The 10,599-nt window shown below is 38.2% G+C and overlaps 1 protein-coding gene across 1 annotated transcript; it reads left to right on the top strand.

The window, feature by feature from the left end:
* The first annotated feature begins 1,079 nt into the window (after window positions 1–1,079).
* cnrip1a (cannabinoid receptor interacting protein 1a) lies at window positions 1,080–10,365 on the top strand. The gene is made up of 3 exons (XM_057843116.1): window positions 1,080–1,322; window positions 9,135–9,279; window positions 9,376–10,365. Exons 1-3 carry the CDS (start codon window positions 1,144–1,146, stop codon window positions 9,538–9,540), a joined length of 489 nt encoding a protein of 162 aa, XP_057699099.1. The 5' UTR covers window positions 1,080–1,143; the 3' UTR covers window positions 9,541–10,365.
* Window positions 10,366–10,599: the final 234 nt, after the last annotated feature.

Genomic DNA, 10,599 nt, shown 5'->3' with positions numbered 1-10,599 from the left:
TGGTTTGATTGCAATCTAACTTTTGATAAATAAATGAGCCACTATTATCATTTGAGCATAAAATGTGACCACATTAGAACTGAAGCTTGCTTGTTCTCACTGTTACAACGCCTCACCTGTTTTTTCAACACTGACAGCATCAATGGCAGCAATCCCATCCTCACCACTTCCCCCTGTGTCTGCCACTGACATTAAATCACATATTAAAGAAATCGTCCATTTTAACAGTGCATTCTGATCAATTCAAGTCAGCTTTATGGCACTTTAAAAACGCCACGTAATTGATTATATTAATTCTAATTTTCACTCACTGAACAACATGGCAATCCTACCTTCCAGCTCTGCACCTTTGGTGTGTTCTTTATGGCTAATGCTTGCTGCTACATACCCCTTGTGAGGTGCTACAAGAAGCCAAAGTTTCCACAAGTACATATTGTCGTATCACACGGTGCAAGTTGCATTTTATTCGCCATCTGGCCTTACCGATTTCGTTGTAATCCTCTGTAGTTTGAGGCTGCGAGGTCGTTGCATGAAAAAAATTAGCTATTTTTGCGCATTTTGCCGATTCTTTCACGAGTGCTTTTCTCTTTTTAATTCTTATTTTTTCAGCGCCACCCTTGCTCTTTTTATCCATCCGAGCACCGAGATAGCAGCTAATTTGGCTCATTACAGACTACAATTAGGGGGCGGAGCTGCATGCTGTATTTTTCGTCTGCACACGTGAGGATGCGTCTGGAAAAAATAATATATATATATATATATATATATATATTTTTTTTTTTTTTTTTAAGACGGCCCACAGCGACAGCGGTAACAGAATGTAAGTTATACTCACTGACACTGTCATAAATAAATACCAAACAAAAAATTATAACAGTGTATTTTTTTTTTTTTTTTTTTATAAAACCCGGACCGGCCCATCTGGCCGGCCGGCCCATCGGGAATCGTCCAGAAGCTCCCGATTAGTCACTCCGGGCCTGAACCTGTCATTTCAAACAGGCACGAATTCCTCGTGTAATTCTTCTTATTGCGAAGTTCCTGACCGGAAGTGGGTGTGTTTTCTTCCGTGCACTTTACGCTGGTCCTCCGCTCTCCTCTTCTTGCAGGACCCCCCGCAACCCCTCCTTCCCGAGAGGCGTGAAAATGGACGACGTCCCGGAGCTGGTGAACATCTCCATCTCGTTGTGGATCCAACCCAACGACGGCGATGTTTTCTTCAAGGTGGACGGAAGCCGATTCGGACAAACCCGAACCGTCAAGCTGCTCACGGGTTCCAAATACAAAATACAAGTGCTCGTCAAGCCCGGAACCGTCGAGGCCACGTAAGGAAAAAAAAAAAATAACGACAACAAATTTATTATAAAAAAAAAAATAAACGCGCTTATGCATACGTTATTTGAAACGTAAATTTGCATTAAGCTTATTTATGATCACAATAGCAATTAAAAATGGACATACAGCATCAAATAAGTGATATGCTGTGTCACGTGACCTCTGGATGCAATGATACGGGAGTGAGCTCGCGCCTCGTGCGTCCTCGTGGACGCGCATTAGCCTGCCGCTGCAACTCCATAGATGAGAATAAGCGTCTTTTCAATAGACATCAATGAACCTACGTTTTAGGAAAGTGTGGAATTGGCTATTATGAATGTTTAAAGGCAAAGACAACACCTAGTATGAAGTCAAGAACTAGTTAAAAGATATTTGCTCAAAGCATTAGCAAATCATGAGTTTGAAAAACGATGTTTAAACACAAAAAATACGAGCGCAGCCATTTTGTGACGTCAGTTATACCCTTGCACACACACGAATAGACTCGAGCATAGGTGCATGAAATGGTATTGATGACGTAACAAGAAAGGGCCGACAATCTAGGATACTTGCATTTGATTGACTAAAATTACACCGGCATTGATAAAATGCCTGCAGCCACTTTCTGGAAAAGCTGGCTTTTCTATTACAAATCAGAAAAATGAAACTATTATTTTCAATTTTTAAAACGAGGTTCTCTGCTGGGATGTACATGATCAAGATGTTTTCTTTCCCTTTCAGTAAATCAACCAAAATCGAGAGGATGGTTACCTGGAATTGCTTCAATATAAATAGGAAATGACATGGAATTACCCCAAATTAACGAGAAATGACCCAAAGTCAATATAAAATGACCAGGAAAGCAAGGGCGCAGGTTTAGTCTCAACATTGGTAGGGACGCTGTAACACAGACATGTCCAAAGTCCGGCCCGGGGGCCAGATGTGGCCCGCGGTCAAACTTCATCCAGCCCCCAGCCTCTGTCATAAAATCAGTTACGTCTGGCCCGCACACAGACTTAATACCGTATTAGCCCGAATATAAGACAGTATTTTTTGCATTGAAATAAGACTGAAAAAGTGGGGGTCATCTAATATTCGCGGTCTAGACATTATACCCATTTACGACGCTAGATGGCGCCAGTTATCATTGAAGCGATGTTCTGTCATGAAAGATCTCAGCTACTCTCAAGTTTAACCAGTTTGCATTATTTTATTGCAACGTTTTTCCTTATTCAGATTTGTTTCAAGACTACAGTTACAGTTAGACTTCACTTTGATGGTTAATGCAGTTATTGCAATTTTGTTGTATTATCACAATAGATTGGTTTATTTACATTTCAAAAACCAGAAGCCATTCATTTACAAATGTGATTGCACTTTACACATTTAAATGTTCAGATATTATGATTTGAATGAGGCAAAATAACATGCTTTTTCTCTCAAATATATTGTTATGATCATTTGTTTCAGATGTACTGTAATTATTTTCTGTATAAAAATTAATTTGGTGTTCAAAAAGTCTTTTTCAAACTTGAGTCTTCAAAAAGAGGGGATCGTCTTATAATCAGGGCCGTCTTATATTCTGGCCAATACGGTAAATTGGTCAGCAGTGCTGCTACCAGCATATGAAGTAGCTTACACATTAAATGCTGCTCCTCATTTACCCACCAAGAGGCAGCAGCTCTCTAAGCAACATTACCCCGTGTGACCCTTTACTTCCAATTTTCTAAAATGGCGACAATCAACAACAACAACAAAAAGATAGTTGACTGCGACGGCTGACGCTTCAAGAATAGGTGGAAATTGGACTACTTCTTCACTAAAATACGCAACAACTTGGTCTGGCTCATTTGCAAAGAGACAGTAGCTGTTTTTAAAAAGTTCAATGTGAGGCGATAATACCAAACAAGACATGCTGACATGTACGACAAGATTATAGGGAAGATATGCAGCGAGAAATTGAAGCAACTTGAAGCTAGTTTAATTTCACAGCAGCTGTATTTCGCAAGAGCCCGAGAGTCAAAAGAGAATGCCACAAAGGCTAGTTGCGAGATTGTTGAAATTATTAATTAAAAATAGGGCTGTCAAATGATTAAAATTTTTAATCGAGTTAATTACAGCTTAAAAATTAATTAATCGCAATTAATCGCAATTCAAACCATCTATAAAATATGCCATATTTTTCTGTAAATTATATATATATATTCTGTAAAATAAATTGTTGGAATGGAAAGAGAAGATGGATATATACATTCAACATACGGTACAAAAGGACTGTAGTGGGCATTTCACTCTACTGTCATTTAAATCTGTCTATGCTGTCCTCACTCCGAAGCGTCTACTTTTTCCAAAGCTAGACAGCTAGTGAACGACGCCTTAATAATTAGACTTCTTCCTTTTTCATCTGATTTATTAATAAAATGGCCTCAAACCATTGTTCTCTTTAGACCGTTGTAAAACTACAAAAAAAAAGTACACAAGCATTGCATTAGCAACAACGTTAGCTTAGCACGCTATACAGGTTCACTAAACATAAACAAAAAGTGTCTCATACAAAAAATATAACATTTCGCTTACTAACATAATATGTACATTCTTTACAACAACCATACTTACGGACAAATCTTGTCCAAGGATCATATAAGCACAACATTATCAGCCCGAGACGTCGTGCAGCCATAATGAACTGGAAAGAAAACAATAAACCATGTCGCAAAGCGACCACAAGAGTTCGCTGTTGGACAGCACAAAAAGTCATGCTGTAAAACTTACCAAAAGGCAGAATACTTTGTGAGCGGGACATGTGCGTTAATTGCGTCAAATATTTTAACGTGATTAATTTAAAAAATTAATTATCGCGCGTTAACGCGATAATTTTGACAGCCCTAATTAAAAAATAATAATAAAGCAAATGTGACACACAGAATGGCTTGCTTAAATTTGCTTAAATATATTTCTCTACGTAAAGGACGTCGGCCGAGGTCGGCCCCCCACATTTTCACCACACCAAATTTGGCCCCCTTTGCAAAAGGTTTGGACACCCCTGCTGTAACAGAATAACCTGCGTGTAGACTTTTTGCTGGGGACAGGACATTAATAAGACCAAACAAATTGGGTGAACAAGGGTCAGAGCTACATTTCGCACGGATATGCTGCATAAAAATGAAAAAAGTTAAATAGGTTATTTTCATAGGAGAAAGTCATTTTTTAAAATGGGGGAATTCCCATATTCATATACATATGGCGGAAAACACTCGAGTTCTGCTCTGAGACCCCCAATTTTGCCAAATTTCAAAATTGTCCTATATGCATGTGTAATACATTATTGGAAAGCTTAAAATCTACCTGTATAATTTCTGGTGGAAGAAATATTTTGAGCATGAGAGCATTAAAAAAAAAAAAAAAAACTAAACACTTACTCAAGGTAAGAGCAGGAGAGAGCATGATTAAAGACACCATGATTTTAACGAGATATTATCGCCTACTTTACTTAACTTATTTTGATTCAAAAACTCCGCGTAGCATGTATCACCGAGTGTCAAGACACAGCTGTTAATGGCCACAGCCAAACCTTTTGGGGGGATTTTATGGGTGAAACACGGCAATATAACAATTCTGAAATTGCAGACATCAACGAGTGGTTGAGATTTTCTTTTTCAAATGTTTTCCCTTTTAAATGTTTTTTTTTTTCTCTCTCAATTTTTCTTTGTTTGGGTTGATTATTTATCATCTAAAACAGGCATGTCCAAAGTCCAGCCCGGGGGCCAAATGCGGCCCTTGGTCAAATTTCATCCGGCCCCCAGCCTCTGTCATAAAATCAATAATGTCTGGCCCGCACACAGACTTAATAAATTGGTCAGCAGTACTGCTACCAGCATATGAAGTAGCTTACACACTAAATGCTTCTTCTCATTTACCCACTAAAAGGAACAGCACTCTAAGCAACATTACCCCGTGTGACCCTTTACTCCCAATTTTCTAAAATGGCGACAATCAACAAAAAAAAAAAAAAAGTTCACTGCGAAGCTTCAAGGATAGGTGGAAATTGGACTATTTCTGCACTGAAATATGCAACAACTGTGTCTATCTCATTTGCAAAGAGACAGTCGCTGTTTTTAAAGAGTTCAATGTGAGGCGATATTACCAAACAAGACACGCTGACATGTACAACAAGATTACAGGGAAGATGCGTAGCGAGAAAGTGAAGCAACTTGAAGCTAGTTTAATTTTACAGCAGCAGTATTTCGCAAGAGCCCGAGTGTCGAAAGAGAACGCCACAAAGGCTAGTTGTTAGATTGTTGAAATTATTAATTAAAAAAAATAATAAAGCCAATGTGACACACGGAATGGCTCGCTAAAATTTGCTTAAATATATTGTTCTACGTAAAGGACGTCAGCCAAGGTCGGCCCCCCACATTTTTACCACAACAAATCTGGACCCCTTTGCAAAAAGTTTGGACACCCCTGATCTAAAATATCTGGCAAAATGCGACAGTAACAAAAAAAATTAAATTAAGCGATAGTTATGAGGTAGATATCCGTGACCTTTTTACAGACACTATTTTTTTCATTGTGACGTAATTTGTTTAAAAGTTTAAAATATGCGAGTAAATAATTTTTAAAATTTTAAATTACAGCAATATATTTTAAAGAGAGGTGCAAGGGCAGAAACTGCTTTTTCAGCCTTGTCTGTGTTTCCCGCCATATACATATACAGTGGGGAGAACAAGTATTTGATACACTGCCGATTTTGCTGGTTTTCCCACTTGAAAAGCATGTAGAGGTCTGTAATTTGTATCATAAGTTCTCTTCAACTGTGAGGGACGGAATCTAATACAAAAAAACAGAAAATCACGTTGTATGATTTTTAAATAATAAATTTGCATTTAATTGCATGAAATAACTATTTGATACATCACAAAAATCGAACTTAATATTTGGTACAGAAACCTTTGTTTGCTATTACAGATACCAAACGTTTCCTGTAGTCCTTGACAAGGTTTGCACACACTGCAGCAGGGATTTTGGCCCACTCCTCCATGCAGATCTTCTCCAGAGCCTTCAGGTCTCGTGGCTGCTGCCGGGCAACACGGACTTTCAGCGCCTTCCATAGATTTTCTATCGGGTTCAGATCTGGTGACTGGCTAGGCCACTCCAGGACCTTAACATGCTTCTTACGGAGCCACTCTTTAGTTGCCTTGGCTGTGTGCTTTGGGTCGTTGTCATGCTGAAGACCCAGCCACGACCCATCTTCAGGGCTCTCACTGAAGGAAGGAGGTTGTCAGCCAAGATCTGGTGATACATAGCCCCATCCATCCTCCCCTCAATACGGCGCAGTCGTCCTGTACCCTTGGCAGAGAAGCAGCCCCCAAAATGTTTCCTCCTCCATGTTTCAAGGTTGGGTTGGTGTTCTTGAGGTTGTACTCATCCTTCTTTTTCCTCCAAACGCGACGAGTCGAGTTTAGACCAAAAAGTTCCATTTTGGTCTCATCCGACCACATGACCTTCTCCCATTGCTCCTCTGGATCATCCAGATGGTCAGTGGCAAACTTCAGACGTGTGTGGACATGCACTGGCTTCAGCAGCGGGACCTTACGTGCGCTGTAGGATTTTAATCCATGACGCCGTAATGTTTCCGATGGTTTTCTTCGAGACTGTGGTTCCAGCTCTCTTCAGGTCATTGACCAGGTCCTGCCGTGTAGTTCTGCGCTGATCCCTCACCTTTTTCATGATCAGTGATGCCCCACGAGGTGAGATCTTGCATGGAGCCCCAGAACGAGACAGATTGACCGTCAACTTGAACTTCTTCCATTTTCTAATAACCGCTCCAACAGTTGTTACCTTCTCACCAAGCTGCTTGCTTATTTTCCTGTAGCCCATCCCAGCCTTGTGCAGGTCTATTATTTTATCCCTGATGCCCTTACACAGCTCTTTGGTCTTGGCCATTGTGGAGAGGTTGGAGTTTGTTTTTTTGAGCATGTGAACAGGTGTCTTTTATACAGGTAACAAGTTCAAACAGGTGCAGTTACTTCCGGTAATGAGTGGAGAACAGAAGGGGTTCTTAAAAAAGAACTAAGAGCCGAAATATTTACTAGTTGGTAATGTATCAAATACTTATTTCATGCAGTTAAATACAAATTTATTATTTAAAAATTATAAAATGTGATTTTCTGGATTTTTGTATTAGATTATGTCCCTCACAGTTGAAGAGAATTTATGATACAAATTACACACCTCTACATGGCTTGCAAGTGGGAAAACCAGCAAAATCGGCAGTGTATCAAATACTTGTTCTCCCCACTGTATATACTGTAGGCCTATATATGCATCTTTACATAAATATGCATACAGTGCAATGACAGTTTTCATGAGTGACGTCTATTTTGTGGCAGTGACACCAAGATGGATTTTAGCCGAAACTTAAAAGTGCTATGAAATACCACAAGAATATACTTTAAAATGATAGCTGACTATATTTTGACACAATTGCATCCAAAAAAAAAAGTCACAGAAAAGGTTTAATAATAAAATTAGATCCCAAATAGTCTTTTTTCATCTAACTTTGCCACACTCACATAAAAAAAACCTCCAAACAGAAGATGATGTCACATCCAGAAGGAGCTGATTTTTGCAGTCTGCTAGCATGCTATCAAAAGGCTTTCTATTATCTTGTTGCTGTGCAGCTGTTCTGTCCTACTGTTTCGAATGAACATTGACAGACGATCACATATTGTAGTGTCTACAAGGATAACACCAACTTGGTGATAATACACACTCAGCAGGAAAACAATACATTGTTTTCAATTAATTATACCCACCTGGACGCAATGAACTGTATGTAAAAAAAAAAGTTGTCCGAGAGAGGAGGACAATAGCTGTTAGCATTAAGCTAATGCTATGCTAACGCTAAGAGTTACATTTTGTGCGTAATAATCAGTCAGCACAGACCTTTAAAGGCTAAAGCAACGTTGCATGTTCTTTCTGGCCAAAATAAGGAAACAAATCTTACCATGTGTGCAAGCTAGGACAGGAAAGAACACTGGCGAGTTGGGATTGGGGGGGGGGGGGGGGGGCAGCACGTCAAATGCACACACACACAACCAGACATGGCTATGATGCAGGCTAACTACATGTCACACTTTGTGAATAAGTGACGGAAACTATTGCTTTCGTTTCGTTCTCGTCTCGTCAGATGAAAATTGGCATTTGTCTCGTTATGTTTTAGTCAGCCAAAGCACTTTTTTTGCGCATTATTCGTCTCATCATCATCATGAAAAAAAATGTACGTTGATGAAAACAACACTGTTTCAAATGTTTCAAACAATATCTATTCTTGAAATAAGAATATTTCTGAGATTTCAAAGCTTTAAGATGAAATATACTGATTTATTGCTTTAACAAGTATGTTATTAAGTTTATTTTCAACTAGCTATTTTTCTTATTTCAAGCAATCTAAATGAGTAAAATGTACTTGAAACACTGCCAGATAGTTTCACTTATTTATTTTTAGCAGATTTACACTGAAAACAAGGGAATTTAACTAGTTTTAAGGAGGTGTGTTTTTGCATTGTAGAATACTAAACATGATCATTAATTCTGGTTGTGATGTCACAACCAGAGTACATTTTTTGGGTGAAGTAACTATGAAAAGGTAAACAAAAAACAAACAAAAAAACAGCCATATTTGAGAGCCAATTTCATTTCTATATGTAAAACTACATTAATTTTATTTTATTTTATATGATCACCAGAAGGAGGAATAATACATGTTCACTGAGAACCGCCATGGATTTTAATACACTATGTATGTGTGTGTGTGTTAGAAACATGAACATTGGTGGCGTGGTGTTTCCTCTGGAGGAGCAGTCGCGAGATGCCGATCAGGTCGTCTATCATGGACGCTACGACACCGAGGGAGTCCCGCACACTAAAAGTGGAGACCGGCAGCCAGTAGAAGTCAGCATCCAGGTTAGCTGCTACTCACTAATAGCGTTGTGGCTGTTCACAGTTTCAAGTATTCTTTTTTTTCCTGTTTGTTTTTGTGTGTATTTATTGTATTTTCAGTTTCAGCGCGCGGGCACCTTTGAGACGGTCTGGCAGGCCAAGTACTACAACTACTACAAGCGCGAGCACTGCCAGTTTGGTAACAAGTTCAGCAGCATCGAGTATGAGTGCAAACCCAACGAGACTCGCACCCTCATGTGGATCAACAAGGAAGCCTTCAACTGAACACGCGAATGGACCGGAGCACACGGAAAGGGATTCATTTTTGGATTATTTATTGTGAGTGATGCAGAGAAGTAAATGTGTTGTGCGATTGTGTATGTGATGGCCAGATATTCTGGGAAAACATTGAAATTTGATTAACATATGTCATGATTCCTCACGTAATTTATTGCCAACTGGTTTTGTTTCATGTATTTCTGTTGATTAAAAAAAAACAAAAAAACAAATGCAGAATCAGATTTTGTCATTGAATGGAACATTTTCTAAATATGCCAAAATATTCCATGAAAAACATCTGAATGTTAGACAAAGTTGTGATTTTAAGAGAATGTGGTTCTCATAATATGAGGGGGAAATTAAATTTTAAGGGGAATATGAACATGTGAGAGATATTTTTTAATAAGAAAATTTGAATATTACAAGAGTTTAACAACACTGTGTGCGGCTTGATATAAGTTTGGAGAAATATGTAGCAGAAGTTTTATTTTTTAATAGGCGCCAGTTTGTACGATTAACAAGGATTTATTAATGACATGGTGTCGATTCTTTGGCTAACAACACATAATTTGCTGATTTTACATTTTCTACCACAATTTGATTCAAGTGCTTATGATCAAAACTACTACGATATTATATACACATTTACAAAAGCACATTTCATCGATAGCTATAAAAAAATAAATAATAATAATTTTAATGTTTAATAATGTCCATTTTACCCTGGAAACCCCCGTTTACAGACATCGCGCAACCGCTTTTGTTTCAACCCAGCCATAAAACGAAGGTAATTAATTAATATTTATTTTTCAAAATGTCTGTCATTTTTAGCTTTGAATCATTAATCGATGTCTAATATTTCGCACAAAAAAAAAAAAAAAAAAAAAAAACGACTTTAAAAAATTATTCACTCGCATATTTTAAACTTTTAAACAAATGACGTCACAATGAAAAAAATGGCGTTTGAAAAAAGTCACGGATATCTACCTCATAACTATCTCTTGATTGTATTTTTTTTGTTACTGTCGCATTTTCTCCGATATGTTTGATGATAAATAACCGATC

This window comes from Corythoichthys intestinalis, chromosome 8 (assembly GCF_030265065.1).
Source record: "Corythoichthys intestinalis isolate RoL2023-P3 chromosome 8, ASM3026506v1, whole genome shotgun sequence".
NCBI classification, from domain to species: Eukaryota; Metazoa; Chordata; class Actinopteri; order Syngnathiformes; family Syngnathidae; genus Corythoichthys; species Corythoichthys intestinalis.
The sequence above is the reverse complement of the archived record's forward strand: the minus strand, read 5'-3'. Positions and strand labels throughout refer to the sequence as shown.

Coding starts and splice junctions, on each gene's coding strand:
- cnrip1a (XM_057843116.1), top strand. CDS start 1,144: ATGGACGACGTCCCGGAGCTGGTGAACATCTCCATCTCGTTGTGGATC. Junction 1,323..9,134: donor CCCGGAACCGTCGAGGCCAC/GTAAGGAAAAAA, acceptor TGTGTGTGTTAG/AAACATGAACATTGGTGGCG. Junction 9,280..9,375: donor CAGTAGAAGTCAGCATCCAG/GTTAGCTGCTAC, acceptor TTGTATTTTCAG/TTTCAGCGCGCGGGCACCTT.